Source organism: Halichoerus grypus, chromosome 2 (assembly GCF_964656455.1).
Source record: "Halichoerus grypus chromosome 2, mHalGry1.hap1.1, whole genome shotgun sequence".
Classification (NCBI taxonomy): Eukaryota; Metazoa; Chordata; class Mammalia; order Carnivora; family Phocidae; genus Halichoerus; species Halichoerus grypus.
In genome coordinates, this window is record NC_135713.1 from 38,150,149 (window position 1) to 38,173,247 (window position 23,099).

General features: G+C 38.5%; 1 protein-coding gene across 1 annotated transcript in view; it reads left to right on the plus strand.

Moving 5' to 3' along the window:
• ITGA2 (integrin subunit alpha 2) overlaps positions 1 to 23,099 on the plus strand; it is a 108,844-nt gene that overhangs the window by 12,963 nt on the left and 72,782 nt on the right. Inside the window, exon 2 of the mRNA XM_036114461.2 lies at positions 13,982 to 14,102. Within this exon, the coding sequence (XP_035970354.2) occupies positions 13,982 to 14,102 (121 nt within the window). The remainder of the gene's footprint in view (positions 1 to 13,981; positions 14,103 to 23,099) is intronic.

Here is a 23,099-nt window from a genome sequence, read left to right on the forward strand (position 1 = left end):
ACATTATTTCTGCATTTTTGGCCTTTTAGTATGAAGACAATGCTATTGAAAACAAGTTCCTGTGCTTGTGTATGTGTTCAAATGATCTAATGTGACCTATGACCATTTGTCATTGTCATAAATATTCTAAGTAATGATTAGCTACACTTTAGAGTTTGAAGTCTGTTTCCAAAGTTTAAAGTCAGGATCTGAGTAACCCCACTTCCTGATTGTGCGACTTCCTGAAGGATCCACCAACTGATGGCTTTTGTGGTACACTTTGGGTATGCCTCAGCAAAATGCAGTAATGTGTCATCCTCCTATCTATTACACACCAGTTCTCAAAAACTTAAATGGAAATTCATTTAGAATATGCTTTTTGTCATAGAGGTGAAGGTGGGATCACAAATTGGTATGTCTTTGTAAACTTCACAAAAATCATGCTATCCTTGGTAACATATAATGATATTAATAGTGAAAAAAACAAACAAAATCAGCTGTCTTTACTAAGTGCTCATCATTTGCTAGGCACTGGGTTGAGAGTTTTAAATGCATTTGTCTGATCACGATGAGGTAGATTTGTGTGTTATATCTATTTCACAGGTGAAAAAGTGGTGGCTTATTTAGGATGAGGAACTTGCCCAAGATCACAGAGCTATTCAAACCCTAAGCTCTTAGGCACTATGAGATACTGGTGGTCTTGCCCAGTATGTGGATTTTTCAGTTTAAAAAAAAAATCCTTATACTTCTAGCACTGGCATACTTCTGCTACCCCATCACCCCCCAAATAGTCCATCTTCTTTTCAGGGTTCACCTATAGCTAGATAAATAAAACAAAGTTAAATGTTCTCTAAAATTCTAAATAGAAAATAAAATGTCTGTATATTTACTAATCTACCTTTTCATCCATCTATCTGTGTATCTTCTCAGTAGCCTGCATTCAAGCATCTTCCTTTGAACCAGTCCAGAACTCATATTTATTAATTAAGCTGGTCTTTATTGATCTCCCATTATATGTTATTGTTAGATATTGATCTCCCATTATATGTTATTGTTAGATAGAAAGTGAAACAATCAGCAGTTTGTCAATCCAGTTGATTATTATTGATCCATAACCATGGACTGGGCACTCTTCTGAATACTGGGGAATACAGCAGTAAACAACATAGGCAGATTCCCTACTGCTACGGACAAAAACAGATTTACCATAAAACAAGAGAAGCTTAAGTTTCAGGGACCCTCACTCTGCAGGCCCCTTCCCAAGTGTTCACACAGCCTGACATGGGAAAGTTGAGGTCACTGTCTCTTTTGTGCCCTAACATATTTCAACAAAGATGTCAACAACAAAGTGGTTGAGAAATGTCACCAATTCGAAGATTTTCTGGATTAATCCCTGTAAAGAAAACTTGAGGGAACTTAAAATATTATAGCTCCTGTACGATATTGGAAAACAGTCCTAAACATTCACATGACATTACAAATAGGAATTATAAAAATGAAAGGAACTTCTCTTAACTATAAATAATAAACGTTTTTTAAGATTCAACTTACCATGTCTGAGCACCTGGGTGGTGCAGTTGGTTAAGCATCCTGCTCTTGGTTTGGGCTCAGGTCATGATCTTGGGGTTATGGGATCAAGCCCTGAGTTAGGCTCTGTGCTCAGTGCAGAGTCTGCTTAAGGCTCTCTCTCCCTCTGCCCCTTCCCACCCACCCTTCTAAAAAATAAATAAATAAATAAATCTTTTTTTTAAAAAGATTCAACTTACCATGCCAAAACATATTGAATACTTTTTAGAAAACATGATTTCATAAATTGTCAAGTGGAGAGGTGATTAAAAGATATAGAGGCCAAAAACTGTAGGAAAAGAGTATTACAGAAGTATGTTAGGCAATCAGTAAAATATATATTGTTTTTTCAGATTTTTCAGCTTTTAAAAATATGTAATTTGCTAGGATTGCTTTTCTCATCCTAATTAAGTATTTAATGCCTGAATTTTATTTCATAATTTTGTAATTTTTTTTCCTTAAAGAGTCACTCTGCCCCAAATTGTAGAAGTTTCAATTCCAACAAAACTTAGATCTCCCTGTACAGATTTAAATGAGGGAGGCAGACAAATAAAAGAGATAGATGTATAACATGTGAGGTAGTGATGCATTATTCAAAACACAGCAGAATAAGGGGAATGAGAATGCCAGGCAGGGGGTGGGAAACGGGCAGGTATCATTTTTAAATGGGCTTATGTATTAGTTATCTATGACAACATAACAAATTACCACACAGGCAATGACTTAAAATAATATACATTTATTATCTTATAATTTCTGTGGGTCAGGAATTTGGGCCTGGCTTCACTAGAGTCCTCTGAGTCAGGGTATCTCTTAAAGCTGCACTCAAGATGTGGGCCAGGGCTGGGGCCTTGTCTGAATGCTCCCCTGAGGAAGGATCCACTTCTGCTCACTTTGATTGTTGGCAGAATTGATTTTCTCCAGGGCTGTTGGACTGAGGGCCTCAGTTCCTGTCTGGCTCCCACTGGAGGCTGCCCTGAGTTCCTTGCCCTGTGCATCTCTTTGCTTCATCAAAGACAAAGAGAGAGAGCATCTGCTAGCAAGACAGAAGTTACAGTCTTATGTAACATAATCACAGAAGTGATCTATCCTAGACTTCAATTCTGTTTTGAATCTTCAATTCTATTGGTTTGACGTCACAGGGGAGATGGTCACACAAAGGCATGTACAGCGGCAGATGTGGATCACTGGGAGCCCCCGCCCGCCACAGGTAGAGAGGAAAGACAGCTCTGATAGATGGGTGTTTGATGCGAACAGAAGGGCGGCGAGAGTGAAGGTGACACTTTCTGGGAAAAGAATATTCCATGCCGAGGGACTGAATGCAAAAGGCCGGAGGTCAGAGTGTATTTAAGGAAGGGCCAGAGTCCAGCTGAGTGGGCTGAGGGGATAGGGCAGGAGGTGAGATCAGACGGGAGGGAATGATGACACAGCTCTCCAGGAAGAACTCACACACGAGAACAGTGGAGTAACATTTAAGGCAGCACACACAACAGGAGATGCAAATGGCAAGTATCAAGGGAGTTAGAAGTAGGGTGTCTGCAGGCTTGAATGGTAGGGGAAGACCAGAACCAAAGTTCATAGAGAAGTGGCCTGTGAACAGAGATTTAATAGAGGAAATATTCACTTCAGTTATGCCTGTTGTTTCCATACGTTGCCTCAGGATATGAGAGGCATATCTTGTCACTGAGCAGGTTATTCAGCAGGCATTGACTTGCTAAATGCACAAAAATGCTCTTCTGTGAGAGAGAGAATGAGAGAGAGAGAGAGAGAAGGAGAATTTCTCCTTTTACACAGAAGGAATTTAGGAATAAACTGTGAAAATAGGAAGTGGATTGATGAGTGGGTATTCCCAGTCCTCTTGGCCACTAGGAGACAGTGAGTCTGCCAGATGACATCTTTATGAAAAAAAGAGAATCTATTGAGTTATCAGGAGGCACTAAGTCATAATAAATAAATTTAAGGAGAATTTTGAAGATGTTCATTGCCTGCAAGATCAAAAAATGTGAAAGGACCTCAAAATCATCCAACTACATGCCACAGTAGTCCAAGACTTGACGCAGTTACTTTGTCAGGAAAAGAACTTGGATTTTTTTTTCCACACAAAATATGAACTTTAAAGTGGAATTAGTATATATCTGTCCTGTATTTATATATGCACATATATGGATTGACAGAATTATCTTTGAAACTCAGAATAATAAATTGAAAATTTCTGATATAAGCTGATTTCTCCCTGTCTTAGTCTACTGGGGCTACCATTAACAGAGTATCACAGACTGGGTGGCTTTAACAACAGAAATTTATTTTCTCACAGTTCTGGAGACTGGTCATCTAAGACCAAGGGGCCATCAGGGTTGGTTTGTGGTGAGACCTCTCTTTCTGGCTTGTGGACTGCTGCCTTCTTGTTGTGTCCTCACATGGCCTTACCTCAGTGATCACATGGGGAGAGAACTCTCTGGTACTTTTCCTCTTCTTATATGGACACTAGTCCTATCAGATTAGGGTCCTACCCTTATGACCTCTTTTAACCTTAATTACCTCCTTAAAGGCCCTAGCTTTAAATATAGTCACATTAGGACTTGGGGTTTCAACAGAGGAATTTGGGGGGATGCAATTCATCCATAACACCCCTGTAGCCTCAATAATATATTAATAGATTTACCTCTGGCCATGGAAGTGATGCACGTATTTCTTTAATATGAACACAGAGTAATTGTTAAATAAATGATACATGCATACACTGTTTTTTGTTTTTTTTTTTTAAGGTAGACATGGGTGCCTTGGTGGCTCAGTCAGTTAAGCATCTGCCTTTGGCTCAGGTCATGATCTCAGGGTCCTGAGATTGAGACTCCCGCTCAGCAAGGAGTCTGCTTCTCTCTCTCCCTCTGCAGCTCCCCCTGCTTGTGCTCTCTTGCTCTCTCTCTCTCTCTGTCAAATAAATAAATAAAATCTTTTTAAAGATTTTTTAAAAAATAAAGGTAGACACAAACCATGAGGCAGGGAATTATTACCCAGATGTAGATCGGAGTCTCTCCACTTCTTAAAATTGAGATAAGACTCCTTCAAATTCCTATTCCACCCTTATAGGAAAATACAATGTTATTCCAAGAGTTCTCTGACCTCCCAGGAGGTATCCATTTTCATTGTCATTCAACCTCCAACTTCCTGACTGTGGAGTTTTTGTTCTCCACTCTGTCAGGTCTAGTATTTGATTGCGTCCTAGGTACAAGTTAATACATTAGCCTGTTACCGTTTCATTGATGCTGACAGATGACATGATATTTCTGAGTCAGAGACAAACGACTTTCTTATCGCACAACAAGCAGCATGCACACGAGCATGTTTACATCAGGAACACTTCTGCTTCTCCATGAAGTCTCATGGTAACTAGGTAAAGGGGTCCAAATGGATGCCTGCATCCACACTAGGCTGCATTACAAGACAAGAACCTGCTATTTTACAGCAAGAAGTCATCAAGCCTATTCTTTGTCCCAGAGGGAGCTCTTACCTCATCCATCAAGGCTGCTCACTGTAAACACGACCCTGAGAAATGGCCGACGTAAACAGCAGTCAGGATCTTAACGTTCTTGGCATACTCATTGTATGAAGTTGAATGGTACCCCCCAAAAGATATGTCTACATCCTTGCCCCCAAAATCTGTGTATATTACCTTATTTGGATAGAGGGTCTTGGAAGATTGCCTTATGGAGACCGTTGGTAGAAACAGGAATGTTGAAGCTGCTTCTGGTGAAGTTCTCAAGAAGGAAATGAGGAACATGCTATTGGAAACTGGAGGGAAGGTAATCCTTGTTATATCATGGCAGAAAATTTGGGCTAATTGTGTCCTGCAGTTGTGTGGAAAACAGAGCTTTCAAGCCATGAATGTAGATGTTTGGCTGAGGAGATTTCCCAGCAAAATGTTGAAGGTGCAGCCCTGCTTTTTCCTCACTGAATGTAGTAAGATGCAAGATGAAGGGGATAAATTGAGGAAGAAACTGTTCAACAAAACAGAACAGTATTTAATGATATGAGAGACTTTCAGCCCACCCAGATTACAAAAATAAAAGCTAATATTAGGAGACTCATTGTTAAGAAAGTGTTGCTCTGAAGAAAAGGCCAAAGCTGTGATTGGAAAATTTTGCAGAACAGATTAGGCATGTGATCCATGGATCCTCTCAACCATCTCGGCAGAGGCCAGGGATAGAGATGGAGTTATCCAAGGAAGGTCTGTGGAGAGCTGTCTTGTGTAATGGCCTAGATCCCCATGGTGTACACAGGAGACCTACAAGCTTTTAGGAATGTTGTTTCAGCAGGAATGCTGCCCCCTGGTACTGAAGCAGAGGCCAGTAGAGCTGTTGTGGACCTCGGGCCTTGAAACCTAATGGAATTTGACCTGCTAGGTTAAACTTTCTTGGTACCTGTGACCCATCATTCCTTCTAATTTCTCCCTTTTGAAATGGAAATGTCTGTCACATCCTTGTCCTACCACTATATTTTAGAAGCAGACAACTCTGTTTTTCAAGGTTCATAGAACCACAGATGGAGAGAAATTTTGCTCCAGGACAGACCACACCTGGAGTCTCCCCTGTCCCTGATTTAGATGAGAGTGTTTCTCCTGGACTCTTAAGCCCAGTTTTCCTGGGAACTGTTGCTGTCCCCTACGAGTGTTCCCCTGTGTCTTGGTGACTTCTACACCTTCCGGCTGCCCCCGCAATGCCTGACTCACTGCTCTGTGCCCCTGCACCTGCCAACCCTCTGCAGCTTCTGAGGAGGACCAGTTTATAGATCTACATCTATATCTATCTATATAATGATTAATTTAGATTTTATTTTTTTATTGAGATGTAATTGACATATAACATTATATTACTTTTAGGTGTACAACATAATGATTCTATATAAGTATGTATTGTGAAATTATCTCCACAATAAGTCTAGTTCATATCCATCACCACACATAATTACAAAGTTTTTTCTTACGATGGGAACTTTCAAGATTTACTTTCTTAACAACTGTCAAATATACAATACAGTGTTTTTAACTGTACTCACCATGCTGTACATTACATCTCCATGACTTAGTTATTTTATCACTGGAAGAGTTCTTATGTTTTTGTTTACTGGTTAACAGAGATATTTCCCCTGTGAAATGCCAGCATACATCTGCAGGAATGGGCCAAAGTGCAATCTGAGTGTCCTAGTTAAAAAGACCACACTCTTCCCAAATCTGCCTCTTGCTTTTGGCCTTGACTCTCTTCTCTTAACATAAATTTCTTCCCTTATATTTCCTTGGACCTTTTTGCAAGTGAAGCCTTTCCACGCAAAGCCTGCCCCACCAGCCCGTCAACATATGTAGACATGTTTAAATTTTGCATTGACCACACAAATTAGACCCTCCTTCTGCCATCTTTTACTACAAATATGTATCATTAATCTCTTACAATGATATTTTGGAAGTCAATAAACTTCTGCTGCCAAATTTTGTTGTTGAATATAGAATGACCTGTTCTGTTTTATATTTATTTCTGCTCTGGTTTTCGAAATATTTTTTTTCCTATCTGAGCTTCACTACATTATGAGAACAAAACTGGGTTAACTAATCTGATCACCAAACATATATTTCTCTTTTGAATTATCTTATAACTTAAAATTGGGTTCCAGAATAAAGTGGGAGAACTAATTTCATATTTGCTGAAGCTAATTCTTAAATTTTAAGGCTCCCCACTTATTTCAGAGATGAGCAGGAATTCTCAGGGCAGGCGGTTCTCAAAAAAATTTTAAATGAATGGAAGATAAACGAATTCTGCATTAATCAAGGTGATTTATCTATCTGGTTTGCCTATGGATATGAAAATGGCAACAAGCCAGGTTATAATCAACAAGGATTGTGGACATAGAGGAAATGAGTTAGACTTCCAGGGGATACAGTGCTTATATTTGCAGTAAATTTTACTGAGATTCACTGGAGTACTTGGACTTCATTACGGTCAACAAATGCACAACAAAGTACCTTTGTTAAATATGTTGAGTTTGCGGCACTATTATTGCACTCACAGGCATTCACTTAAGGACAAGGAAGGACGATTTACACTTTGGGTAATGATATGTCCCTGGCAGGGCAAAGCTCAAGTCACCTTGAAACTCACTGCATCTAACATAGAACTGGAAATGTATAAATTAATGAAACAATCTATGACTTTCTGTGCCAGTTTTTTATCCCATACTCTTTTCTTTCACATCTCTTTTTTTTAATTAAAAACATTTTTATTTAAATTCAATTAATTAACATATAATGTATTATTGGTTTCAGAGGTACAGGCGTGTGATTCATCAGTCTTATATGATACCCCAATGCTCATTACATCACGTGTCCTCCTTAATTTCCATCACCCAGTTACCCCATCCCCCTAACCACCTCCCCTCCAGCAACCCTCAGTTTGGAGTCTCTTATGGTTTGTCTCCCTCTCTGGTTTCATCTTATTTTATTTTTCCTCTCTTCCCTTATGATCTTCTGGTTTTTTTTTCTTATATTCCACATATCTGAGATCATATAATTGTCTTTCTCTGATTGACTTATTTCACTTAGCATAATACCCTCTAGTTCCATCCACATCATTGCAAATGGCAAGATTTCATTTTTGATGGCTGCATAATATTCCTGTGTGTGTGTGTGTGTGTGTGTGTGTGTGTGTGTGTGTGTGCATGTGTGTGTGTGTGTACTGCATCTTCTTTATCCATTCATCTGTCAATGGACATCTGGGCTCTTTCCATAGTTTGGCTATTGCGGACATTGCTGCTATAAACATTAGGGTGCAGGCGTCCCTTCGGATCACTACATTTGTATCTTTGGGGTAAATACCCAGTAGTGCAATTGCTGGGTCGTAGGGTAACTGTTGGTGGGAATGCAAGCTGGTGCAGCCACTCTGGAAAACAGAATGGAGGTTCCTCAAAAAGTCGAAAATAGAGCTGCTCTTTCACATCTCTATATGGCTGAGCAGGATGTTCCTTGTGCCTGGAATGACCTTTGCCTTCCCCTTTATGTCGTGAATTTCAGCTCATCCTCCAAGGTCCAGATTAATTGCCACCTCTTCCATGAAACCTTCAAACTTAAATTTACCCTTCTCTCAACTTTTGGTTTAGGGTTCTTTGTAGTTCTCTGAAATTTAATACTCATCCCATTATGATATAATTATTTGTTTTTTATTCAAATTACCAGAAGGAAACTCAAAGACAACAGGGATCTTGTCTGTTTTGTTCATTGCTATATCCCCAGGGACTAGAAAATGCCTGGCACAAAGGAGCTAGATAAATATGTATTGAATGATCCATTTATCAGTGGGTTCAGACATATGGGCATGGTTGTGGGGGAAGGGAACACGATGAACCAAATATGGTTGTTATTTTCCATACCATCCAGTTAAGTTATAAGAACAGATATAGAAACATATTTCTATACACAATTGGACTGTAAAGAAGGAATAGACATTGAATTAGACAGAATACATACATTCAATTTACATAAGCTAGGGGAGCCTGAGTGGCTCAGATGGTTAAGCATCTGCCTTCGGCTCAGGTCATGATCTCCAGGTCCTGGGATCAAGTCCCGCATCGGGCTCCCTGCTCAGTAAGGAGCCTGCTTCTCCCTCTCCCACTTCCCCTGCTTGTGGTCTCTCTGTCTCTCTCCCTCTCAAATGAATAAATAAAATCTTTAAATAAATAAATAAATAAATTTACATAAGCTAATTAGCTATCACAGGCTAAGTGTGAAATGATGACATAGTGAGTTGTAGATATATATCTGAAGAGAAATAAGTATAGTGAACTGAGATTGTCCAGGTTTATCAAAAGAGGCATGGTCTTGAGGGGAGGATTGAATTAGCAGGAAAGAAGAGATTTAGGATCAATGGAATAAGGACTGGCAATGGAAAATGATATATTTAGTGAGGAAATGAGCAGACCATTTATGAAGGAAGTTCTGGACAGTAAGGTTGAGAAAATGAGCCAGACCCAGACTCAGAGCTCAGCCACCAATTGTGTGACACTGAGCAAGAATGGTATCTAACCTCCTTATTTATACATTGGTAATAATAGCTACATTTTGCTTCTTCACAAGGTTTCATGGGGGATCAAATGAGTCAAAATGATTCTGAATAGGTATGCAGACATAAGCATTAAGAAATAGTATGATACAAGTTTATAGTTTAAATGAGGAAAAAATGTTGGAAGGAAATATATACAAATTCACTGCACTTGCATTAAAATGATATGGCTATGAGTGATCTTTCTTCCTCTAAATTTCTCTATATTCCAAATTATCATTGAAGAGCATATATTAATTAAAAATTCATTTCATTCAACAAGTGAACTATACTAGGTGTTGAGAAAATAAGAGTGAATAAATGAAATAAAATCTGAGCTTACAAGGAGTTTAGGTCTTACTAGGCAGAGACAGACACAAAATAATGCAGATACATAAGATAATTTCAGGTAATTGGTGCTGTGATAATGGTATATTGATGGAGTAGAATGTTGCTGCTAGATAGAGGAGTCAGGGGAAGTCTCTACGAGGAGAGCAGAGACCTAAATAATAGATGCCAAGACATAGATGCTGAGCTGGGAAGAAAATGTTGTAAGCAGTGGGTCAAGCAGCTGCAAAGGGCATAAGCAGAATGAGCTGCTTGTGCTCAAAGAGCAGAAGGAAAGCCAGTGTGGCTGAGACATAGTGAGGAAGGAGGGTAGCGAAAGTGAAGTCACCAGATACACAAGGTCACATCATGAATGACCTTTGAAACCATGGTAAGAAAATTGGATTTTATTCTCAGTGTACTGATAAGACATTGGGATATTTCTATGACAAAGGAGGCAAGAACATAAAATAGGAAAAAGACAGCCTCTTCAACAAATAGTGTTGGAAAAACTGAACAGCTACTTGCACAAGAAGGAAACTGGACCATTTTCTTACACCATACACAAAAATAAACTCAAAATGGTTGAAAGACCTAAATGTGAGACCTGAAAAAATAAAATTCCTAGAAGAAAACATAGGCAGCAATTTGTTTGACATCACTGTAGAAACGTTTTTCCAGATATGTCTCCCCTGGGAAAGGAAATAAAAGCAAAATTAAACTATTGAGACTATACCAAAATAAAATGCTTCTGCACAGTGAAAGAAACCATCAAGAAAACAAAAAGACAATCCACTGAATACGAGAAGATATTTGCAAGTGATATACCCAATAAGGGTGTGTGTGTGTGTGTGTGTGTGTGTGTGTGTGTAAAGAACTTCTAAAACTCCACACCAAAAAAAAAAAAAAAAAAAAAAATCCAATTAAAAATGGGCAGAAGACATGAGCAGACATTTCTCCAAAGATGACATACAGATGGCCAACAAACACATGAAAAGATGCTCAACATCACTCATCATCAGGGAAATGCAAATCAAAACTACAATGAGGTACTAGCTCACACCTGTCAGAATGACTAAAATCAAAAACACAAGAAACAACAAGGGTTGGCAAAGATGTGGAGAGAAAGGAACCCTCATGCACTGTTGTGGGAATGTAATTTTGTGCAGCCACTGTGGAAAACAGTATGGAGCTTCCTCAAAAAATTAAAAATAGAGTTACCATTGATCCAGTAATTCCACTACTGGTATTTACCCAAAGAATACAAAAACACAAATTAGAAAAGATACATGTATCCCAATGTTTATTGCAGCATTATTTACAATAGCCAAGATATGGAAGCAACCCAAGTGTCCATCAATAGATGAATGGATAAAGAAGATGTGGTATGTGTGTATGTATATTTATATATACATATATACATGTACATGTATATATATACACACATTTTTATACACACACATATATATAAATACTACTATGGAATATTAGTTGGACATAAAAAAAAGAATGAAATCTTGCCATTTGCAACAACATGGATGGACCTAGAGTATATAATGCTAAGTGAAATAAATCAGTCTAAGAAAGACAAATATCGTATGATTTTGTTCATATGTGGAATTTAAGTAACAAAACAAATGAACAAAGAAAAAAAAGAGACAAACAGAAAAGTGGACTCTTAAACACAGAGAACAAACTGGTAGTTGCCAAAGGGGAGGTAGGCAAAGTGGACTAGGGGATGGGTGAAATAGATACAAAGGACTAAGAGCACACTTACGGAGATCAGCACTGAATAATGTATAGAACTGTTGAATTATGTTGTATGCCTGAAACTATTATAATACTGTATGTTAATTATACTTAAGAAAAAAAATAATAAATAAAAGATACTGGGATATTTTTAGCAGAGAAATGAAATGATCTGATTTATATTTTTGAATAATATTTTATATATGTATATATATATACATACATGTGTATATGTGTATATACACATACATATATGTATATATTTATATATTAATATATAAAGTATATATTTATATATAACACATATAAATTGAAATTTAACTGCTAGATGATAAAATGAATTTCAATGTGATTTTGTGTCATTACATGATCTGCTGAGGTCTAATTAATGGTTCTAATTAATTAAAATGATGCCATTACATCATATATGGCCTTTCCAGCATTAGATATTAGAAAAGGAGGAGCATTTGACATCATCTCCCCAAGCTTTTACTAGTATGTTAGATAATTGGTAACATAATTAAATAGCATTTATTGAGTTCTGCACAATGGGGTGAAGTTAAACTGTTGTTTGAAAACACCAGTATTCTGAATGTCAATTCTCATTCCATGATTAATTTGCTACGTTATTTTCTTCTGCATTTTATTTCCTGAAAAATAAGAAGGAAGAATGGTACATGTGAAAAATAGATGTTAAGGAGAAAATTTGCAAATGTAGAGCTATGCAGATTTTATCACAGAGTATTTCAAAATTACTCTTTGTCCTTTTCTTCCTGGGTGACATTTCTAATAAATAATGAGCTGAGCTCTCTTGAATGAAGAGATCTGTGGTAGAATGACTTTGGCACATAGAGAAGCACGTTAACTACCTTAAGTCCCCAAAGCTTTATCACTGACTTCATAATTCCTTTGGTGCACTGTGCAGAATCAGCTCCCAGAAGTACCCAGGCCCCATGGAGGAGCAGGCCCTCTTCCTCCAGCCTTTCCATGCCTGAAACAATAGATTTATGAAATACTCTGTACTTTCATTCCTGCCCAGAAAGTGGGATATTCTCTCATGGAAACACATATTAATAGAACTTGGATGTCAGTTTCAAAGAACCCACTTCTGCCTTCAGTGTCTGCAAAAATAAACACTGATGGCAGACAGCATGAAGTGTACCCCCATCTCCACAGATGGCATTTATATCCACACGGCTTGCTTTCTCCAGAGTGAAGGTCTGACAGCCATCAACCTTACTCGTTCCCCTATTCCCTTTCCATCACAAATAAGGTTTTTCAAAAAGTCTATCAGGGCCTTATCCTATCAAAGTCTTTGTTGTTTTTGAAAATGATTATCGTTTCTTGAGCACTGAGAAAGAAGCATCAAAAACCAAAACCACTTTGACAGTTCTCAGTGGAATAAAAGTGATAGGACACCATCCCCTACATTTTCATCCTCAAAAATGATCTCTTCTGAAAGAAAATGATATAATTTTCAAGGAGCTGTGATTTTTCTTCCTCCTTTGAAGAAGCCATGCATTTCCAACAGATATTTCATATAGAATCCATATCAAAATCTTCAGGGGAATTTAGGAGAAAAAGTAAATAGCCTTCAGCTTCTGCCCTTGGGCAGATTGGAGCCTTATTGTGTTAGGAAGGACAAACAGAATTGAAGTTACTTAAGAGTCTCTAGAGGTGGGGCGCCTGGGTGGCTCAGTTGGTTAAGCAACTGCCTTCAGCTCAGGTCATGATCCTGGAGTCCCTGGATCGAGTCCCACATCAAGCTCCCTGCTCGGCGGGGAGTCTGCTTCTCCCTCTGACCCTCCCCCCTCTCATGTGCTTTCTCTCTCTCATTCTCTCTCTCTCAAATAAATAAATAAAATCTTTAAAAAAAAAAAAAAAGAGTCTCTAGAGGTAATATGTGGTTTTAGAATTCAAGCTATTGAATCCTACAGCCCTGTGTTCAAATCCTGCCCTTACCCTTATTCCTTTCCACCTGTGAGACATACTTATCTCCAGGAACCTTAGAAATCTCTGCAAAACAAATATAATATTAATAATCATCTCCTAAGGATGCTATGAGGTTGAATGAGATAATGAATCATGCATATAAAGTATTCAGCATGGTACCAGAGCCACAAATAAGTACTTAAAAAGCAGTAGCTATTATTTCTTGGTAAACACTAGTAAGAAGAATAATTATTATATAAAACAAGTTTTTAAGTGGCCTTTGGGAATTATATTACAAACTTATATTCACAAATTGTAAATATGGACTATGTTTTCATCTTTCTTAATAGGCATTTTAAATTGTTGTATGGCATACAATGTTGGTCTCCTAGAAGCCAAGATATTTTCCGGTCCTTCAAGTGAACAGTTCGGCTATGCAGTGCAGCAGTTTATAAATCCAAAAGGCAACTGGTAAGAATATTCTTTTTATGATTTAAATAAAAATACTAAATAAATTTAATATTTAACTCTAATAGCTTGTTCAAATTGGTACATGAATGTATTATTAATAGATAGCCCTCAAATATCCTTAAATGAAGAATTTGTCCTTGAGAGTTGATAACTTTCAGATTGATAATTAATGAGATGGTGTAATGGTACTTTTTAAAAACCTAGATAGAGGGGCGCCTGGGTGGCTCAGTCGTTAAGCGTCTGCCTTGGGCTCAGGTCATGATCCCAGGGTCCTGGGATCAAGGCCCGCATCGGGCTGCCTGCTCAGCAGGGAGCCTGCTTCTCCCTCTCCCACCCCCCCTGCTTGCGTTCCTGCTCTTGCTATCTCTCTCTCTCTCTGTCAAATAAATAAATAAAATCTTTAAAAAAAAAACCTAGATAGAAAACTTTTCCTATATATTCCATAGTAAATTCATAGTAGCAGTTTTGACCATTTAATTAACAGATGGAAGGAGGGAAGGAGGAAGAAAGGAATAGATAGGTGGGTGGATGGATAGATAGGTAGATAAGTAGATGATAGATAGATGATAGATAGATAGATAGATAGATAGATAGATAGATAGATAGATACAGTTGTCTTCATTTCTTATTCTGTAAACTGGTATCCACCATTGAGCTTTGTAAATGGTCAGCTAGCTGATGCTGCCTCTTGGCCATTTCTAGATTTCTAGAATTTTTCCCTAAATTTTTTCCTTCATCAAGGCTTTATCTACTGGCTTCATTCTAAGTCAACCTTCCCTCCACTGTGTGGCACAGGACCCTCACGAGCCTTTGTGCAAAATTATAAAGTTGCCTTTCTCTAGTGCATCTGCATCATTTGTTTCTGCATGAAAGTGCCCCCAGTTTTTTGATGCTGTGTAATGGTTACATTTAAACACATTACCTTCATGGATATGGAAATATATACTCCCATTGCTGGCTTAAATTTCCCATAAAAATATTGAAAATCAATGCAGGGGTATTCAGATAATTCTGAAAGTTGTCTTTAGGTAGAACTGTAGCTCCTCTCTTGCCAGTCTTGATGTTCACTGGTCACAGGAGTCCTATCACTGGAACCTTAACTCCCTGTTCCAGCAGAAGGTTCCAGACTTACCCCTGGAGCTTCCAATCTGGATCCTTTAGAGTTCTTTCCAACGATTGAATAGGCTATTGTTGACTTATCAAGTAAGAGCTATAATTAATAATCTTTTTTTCTGTGAGAACTTATGTTTGACGCTCAAAAAATTAAATTCAAAGACACATTTAAAATCCAAATTATTCACATTTTGGAGCATCCCCATCTGTGTGATAAAGAAACAAAATGAAATTATCACTCAAGAGGGTATTGTGTTTCAGACGGCATCTTGAAGGAGGTGAATCATGAGGTGGGTCTTAAGGGGAGGAGATGAATAGTCAGGAGAAAAGCATTAACTAATATGAGGAGAATTGGAAAGTAAGATACGCTGCAGTTTGTCAGTCATCCAGAAGGATAAGAATGATCTGGTTGAAGACCCAAAGTGTAGCAATTATTGACATCATTTGGGATATGAGAGGGCATCTCTAACAATTATATTATTATGCTTTGATAACAATAAACTGTAGTCAAAAGGCTAGAAAGATGTTATGGTTGGTATAGTTTGACCTTGGAATCTAGAAGATGAAGTTGCTGATGACCCACAATTTTTTATGTCCAGCCCCGATTCTTTCCTGAACTGTAGACACCCATAAGAACCATCACTACATGAATGCCTACTAGACATACCAAGCTTAACATAGCAAACTTAAACAAATATCTGATTTTTTGCACCAGCTGATGAGACCAAAAATCCTCGACTCCTCTTTTTCTGTCATGCCCCCCCATATCTCATCCATTAGCCAGTCCTGTTGACGCCACCACCAAAATACATGTGATAGCAGACCATTGGTTTCCCCCGTCTTCCCTGCAGCCCCTGCTCAAAGCCAATGAGCCCTTGTGGGTACTGTGGCAACCACTTCTCACCCCACCCCCTGCTTCCCTTCTTACCCCTCAGGGCAGCCTTGTGGACTCTTAAATACGTGATTCAAATAATGTTACTGCCTAGACTAAAACCCTCTGTGGCTTCCTACTGCAATTAGAATACATTAAAATTCCTTAAATGATCTTCCATGATCTGGTCTCAGTCTGCCTGTCCCATCTCATAATTCATCCCCTCACCCTTGTGCTCCATGAATTGTGTCTTCTGTCTGTCCCTTGAACATACTAAGCTCATTACTACGTCAAAGCTTCTGCACATGCCTTTCTCCTGGAAGGAGCAGCCTTCCCAGGATCTTCACTTGACTGCTCAGTTCCCATTTTTCAGTCTCAGCTCAAATGTCTCCTCCTCATAGAAACCTTTCAGAGCGTGTCTTCCTAAACAAGGACTGCAGCACACCTCCCAGCCACTCTCCTGCCTTCCATGCTGATTTATTTTCTGGGTAGTAGTTATTAGTATCTGAAATCACCTTTATTTGTTTATATGCTCGTTGTCTGTCTTCTGCCCTGTCTCTGAAGAGAGGCACATTGTTTGTTTCAATGGCACGTACTCAGAACCCAGAATGTTATGAGTTGATTGACTGAATGAAAGTCCTATTTCCAAATGATTCACCTGAGGTACTCTACAAAGTGAACTATAGTCGTTTGACTTAAGGGTGAGCTGAACAAGACCTTTGGAGGGACTCTGATGGTCTGCTTCGTAAGTGTGGCCTTGCTGAGGACGATCTGCCATCAAGCTTGCCGTTGTTCTTTTTATTTATTTATTTATTTAAATTTATTTTATTATGTTATATTAATCACCATACATCATTAGTTTTTGATGTAGTGTTCCATGATTCATTGTTTGTGTATAACACCCAGTGCTCCAATCAATACGTGCCCTCTTTAATACCCATCACCGGGCTAACCCATCCCCCGACCCCCCTCCCCTCTAGAACCCTCAGTTTGTTTCTCAGAGTCCATAGTCTCTCATGGTTCGTCTCCCCCTCCAATTCCCCCCCCTTCATTTTTCCCTTCCTACTATCTTCTTTTTTTTTTTTTTTAACATATAATGTATTATTTGTTTCAGAGGTACAGGTCTGTGATTCAACAGTCTTACACAATTGTTCTTTTTAAGTGACAAGGTAAAGGTTGCTCTTTCTGGGACAAGGTCAGCCTGGGAGAAAGAGCCACCATCAGTAGGAGATGCTATTAGAGATGATAAGCCTACCAAGGATCGGAAGGTAACTCAACTACTGGCCACATTGCAGGTTGGAAGTTGAGCAAGACCAACAGGGACACAATGTTGACAGGAATCTAGGAGGCAGAGTCCCAGGAAAGTGAGAGATAGCCATACATCCTTTCTCTCTCCATGATTCTCTCTGAGCATGCAAAACATTGTTAAAAGATGAGTGTATTAGCAACTTATGATGAGATTCTGGTGCTGATCAGGTTATGTCCAGACCAAGGACAGTAGACATTCCTAAGTCCTTCTGTGGCCTTCTCATGACATTCCTGAAAGATGTATAAACACAAGACAATGACTACTGGGGAACAAGGCATCGCTCTATTGTTGGTTGGACTAGTGCTTTTAACTCCAGTGTAGAGCTTTCTGGTAAGGTGTAATGTTAGTCTTACTACCCTCAAGCCTATCTATAACACCAGCTGGTAAGAGCATACCCCAGCACACAAGAAGAGGAGAAGGGAGAGTACCTGTCTTACCTGAGAGGCTAAATCCTGTGGCAGTGAAAAGCTGGAAGGAAAGAGACCCAAAGCTGGCCTGGCATGCCAGTCTGCCCTTTCACTGTGCTGGCCTTGTTACAGCAAAGAAGCAGAAGAGGCCACGTCATGGACAGCATCTGCTAATCCACCACACGCTGGACCCTGTGTGAGGTGCAAAGTAGAAAACATCAACCTTACCTTTGAAGGAGTGTGGAGTAGAGTCAAAGCGGAAGACTGATATGCAGAGCTGGCAGAGATGTAATAAAGGCCAGCCCCGTGTGGTTAATAGTACGGGTGACCTTTCAGTGTCGTAACTGTATTATCTTACTATTAAGAGCTCATTCTCTCCTCCCAAAGCGTGGGACACTTGAGGGACAAGATTTGCTCCTGGTCCTTCTCTCATTAGCCTGGCCCTGCCCAGGTGCCTTGCCATGGAGGACAGGGCTGTGGCAGGATCCAGCGGATGGTGTGTCCCCCTGCAGGGCTGGAGTGAGGATCCAGCGGATGGCGTGTCCCCCTGTGAGGACAGGCAGCCCTCACAACTCTCAGGCTCAAGGAAAATAATATGAAACTTGGAATCCAGAATTGCCTATTTGTTTTGACGATTGGCACTGTGCCCTTCTCCACTCCTAATTTATGACAACTGCACAGACATTATGGAAGTAGCAGATGTGGGAAGGACTGTTTAAACATTAACTTTCCTCCTGATACTAATCAAGTTAACTTTGGGCAAAGAAAGTGGGATTACTGTGAATTCCTTTATAACTGTGAGTCTTTTCCTCTTGGACTTATATAACACACACTCTCTCTCTCTCTCTCTCTCTCACATACACACACACACACACCACACACACACACACACACACACACACACACCCTTTTATTTCCTTTACTCTCTTACTGCTTGTTCTGAAACTGCTGTTTGGATAGTTTTTCCTCTGTTCTCCTTGACTTTCTTTACAGTCTGTATTGTTGAGCCCCAACTCTATCTCTCAGCCCTTTCCTTCCTTCTGACATCTCGCTTATGGCTCTGAGTTTTCTTAAACCACACTCCTTATTTTTCAAGTACAACATCAGCTGTCACATATGTCCCATGTTTCTAAGAATTTATAGGCATAGTTTACATTGGGATGCACAAGATTTTAACAAAATGATCTTGATGCTTTTGCTCATTTTATTTATTATACTTTTATTACACTGTGGACTTTTATTCTAGAAATAGTGATGATGTGGCTTTGAGAATTCTAGAGCTTTTTTAACAGTCTCAAACAAGCTGCATAATTTTAAATGCAAGATTACTCCCAAGCAGAGCAGCAGAGCACCCCTCTGTCTGTAAGTAAAGCTGTGGTCTGTTCCCCCTTCTGTGTCACTTTGAGGCCCCCATTGTACACACAGGATGTTCAAATGTAGATGATGCAATTCTTATCAGAAGCAATTATACAAAGGATTGAGATATGTTTAAAGTCATTTCCTGGAAGCTTGTGGTGATATGTACTGTCTCTGTTTGTCTAATCCAAAGGCCTGCTGCATGAACAGTCTGAGCTCATTATATGACTCAAAAACCTTAGAACAGTCACTTGTGTAACAAAAACTGTCTGGCAACAAGGGGTATTTCCAGTGGGAGAGATGTAATTTCTTGTGTCAGCAAGGACTAGTGCATACTTGTTCCTTAAGTAAAGAAGAGAAATATAATGAACATGTGTTATGGCCAATAAAAAATTCCATTTATATATGAGCTTATATTATAGTTCAACTTTTTAACTAAGAAAAATATGAATAAAGCTCTATGTGTGTTATAAATATAACAGCTTGTCTATAGGAGATATGGAAGAGAATTTTAGATGAATAAGAAACATTCAATTCTATAACACATATCAAAGATTATGCCATATGTAGGTTGGAAATGACAGTACTTGGTATTTACTGATATTTGCAATATTTAAAAGTACTGAGTACTCTTTCTTTGCTGAACACATAATACTCACAATAGCTCTATTATTACTCCTTTTACAAATGAGGGGACTGGGACTTGGAAATGTTAAGTAGTTTGCCTAAGATTACAGAGCTAAGAAGTAATGTGCATATGGTAGATTAATGCAAAACAGAGATAAGATGTTCCAAGTGTACATATTTTTTTTAAGTATCCTAGGAGGAGAGCGGCAGAAGGTAATTGGCATTTATGAAAAATATTTAATTCTATTGTCATATAAACTTTATAAAGTAAGATCAACTTCATTCAGTACTTTGAATTAAAATTTCTGCATGGACAGAGATGACAGTTAACATCTGCCTTTTCATTGTCTCATAGGGATTTGTCATGTAAGTTGGGAGCCAGAGCACAAGGGTTTTACCCTGTTTCCACACCACTAGCTGGGTGACTTTGATAAAGTCACACAACCTCTCTGGAGCACAAAGAGAGGGCCATTCCTACCAAACTGGAATGTTTTGAGCACCTTGTGAGAGAATAAAAGTAAAGCACTTCACTGGTGAAATCCAAATAAAATCTGTAGTTTAGTTAAAAAAAAAAAAATTAAAGCACTTCAAACACTAAACCACTCTAGGAATAAGTCTAACCAAAGAGTGCAGTTTTCTGTACTAGAAAAACTGTAAAACACTAATGAAAGAAATTGAAGATAACTCAAAGAAATGGAAAGATAGTCCGTGCTCACGGATTGGAAGAATAAATATTGTTAATATGTCTATACTACCCAAAGCAATCTACACATTTAGTGCAATCCCTATCAAAATACCAACAGCATTCTTCAAGCTGGAACATACAATCCTAAAATTTGTATAGAACCCCAAAAGGCCCTGAATTGCCAAAGCAATCTTGTAAAAGAAAAGAAAAGCTGAAGACATCACAATTCTAGACTTCTAGTTATATTACAATGCTGTAGTGATCAAAACAGTATGGTACTGGTACAAAAATAGACACATAGATCAATGGAACAGAATAGAAAACCAGCAATAAGCCCACAACTATATAGTCAGTTAATCTTCAGTAAAGCAGGAAAAAGACAGTTTCTTCAACAAATGATGTTGGGAAAACTGGACAGCTACATGCAAAAGAAACTTTCTTACACCATACACAAAAATAAATTCAAAATGGATTAAAGACCTAATGTGAGACAAGAAACCATCAAAATCCTAGAAGAGAACACTGGCAGTAACCTCTTTGACATCAGCCATAGCATTTTTTTCTTGATATGTCTCCTGAGGCAAGGGAAACAAAAGTAAAAATAAACTATTAGGACTACATCAAAATAAAAAGCCTCTGCATAGTGAAGGAAACAAATAAACTAAAAGGCAACCTACTGAATGGGAAAAGATATTTGCAAATGACATATCTGATAAAGGGTTAGTATGCAAAATATATAAAGAACTTATGAGACTCGGGGCACCTGGTGGCTCAGTTGGTTAAGCATCTGACTCTTGATTTCAGCTCAGGTCTTGATCTCAGGGTCATGAGTTTGGGCCCCACACTGGGCTCCATGCTGGGCATGGAGCCTACAAAAAAAAAAAAAAAAAAGAACTTATGGCACTCAACATGCAAAAAACAATCCAATTTAAAAATGGGCAAAAGACATGAACAGACATTTCTCCAAAGAAGGCATCCATATGGCCAACAGACACATGAAAAGATGTTCATCATCACTTATCATCAGGGAAATGCAAATCAAAACTGTTTTGTGATATCACCTCACACCTGTCCACATAGCTAAAATGAACAACACAAGAAACAACAGATACTGTCAAGGATGCGGAGAAAGGGGAACCCTCTTGCACTGTTGGTGGGAATGCAAACTGGTGCAGCCACTCTGGAAAACAGTATAGAGGTTCCTCAAAAAGTTAAAAATAATTACTTATAAAAGTATTAAGTTTTTAGCTTAAAAGTGTAAGATACTTAGTAATACATTGTAATTACACTACTGGGTATTTACCCAAAAAATACAAAAACACTAATTCAAAGGGATACATGCACCCCTGTGTTTATAGCAGCATAATCTACAATAGCCAAGATATGGAAGCAGCCCAAGTGTCCATCTATTGATGAATGGATAAAGAAGATGTGGAATATTATTCAGCCATAAAAAAGAATGAAATCTTACCATTTGCAAAGACATGGATGGATGTAGAGAGTATAATGCTAGGTGAAATAACTCAGAGAAAGACAAACACTATATGATTTTATGATTATGTGGAATGTAAGAAACCAAAAAAATAAGCAAAGGGAAAAAAGAGAAAGAGAAACAAATCAAGAAACAGACTCTTAATTATAGAGAATAAACTGATGGTTACCAGAGGGGACGTGGGGGTGGGGGGGATGGATGAAATAGGTGATGGGATTAAGGAGGGCACTTGTGATGAGCACAGGGTGACGTATGGAAGGGTTGAATCACTATATTGTACACCTGAAACTAATATTACACTGTATGTTAACTAACTGGAATTGAAATAAAAACTTAAAAAAACAGAAATAGACGATATCCACTGTTTTAAAAAAAAGAAATAAATCATAGCCACTGTTAAAAAAAAAAACACTAAATCATTATGCATATGTGAAGTACTCTCCTTAGCACTGTGTAAAAATACATAGGAAGAAAATCAGGATTTTTAATAACAAGTTCCTCCCTACTTCTCTCCACTGCCTGTTTCTCAACCATTTCTCATCTGTCATCGATTAGCTTCCATGCATATTAGATTAGCTTCAGTCCATTTCTTCTTCTTGGCCAAGAATGCTATTCTGATCCCTTTTCCAAAATAATCATGTCTTTGTCTTTCATTATGGCCTTTAAATATTAGCCAATATCATCCTTTATGTCTTTTTCCAAAGATAAAATTCTCTTGCCATTAGGTTATCCTGGCAGTGCCATTTAACATGCTTACTTTGTCTATTCTCAGAGTTTGCTTTTTTTTTTTTTTTTTTTTTTAAAGATTTTATTTATTTATTTGACAGAGAGACACAGTGAGAGAGGGAACAGAAGCAGCGGGAGTGGGAGAGGGAGAAGCAGGCTTCCCGCGGAGCAGGGAGCCCGATGCGGGGCTCGATCCCAGGACTCCGGGATCATGACCTGAGCCGAAGGCAGACGCTTAACGACTGAGCCACCCAGGCGCCCCAGTTTGCTTTTATTTTAAACCCATGACATATATATTCCTTTTTGTTCTTTCATTACATTTTATTTTCACTAACTTGTAACTTAGTCCAATTTTTGATTCTGGAAAGGCATTAGAAGTCTGACTCTAATAATCTTACACTTTTAAGCTAA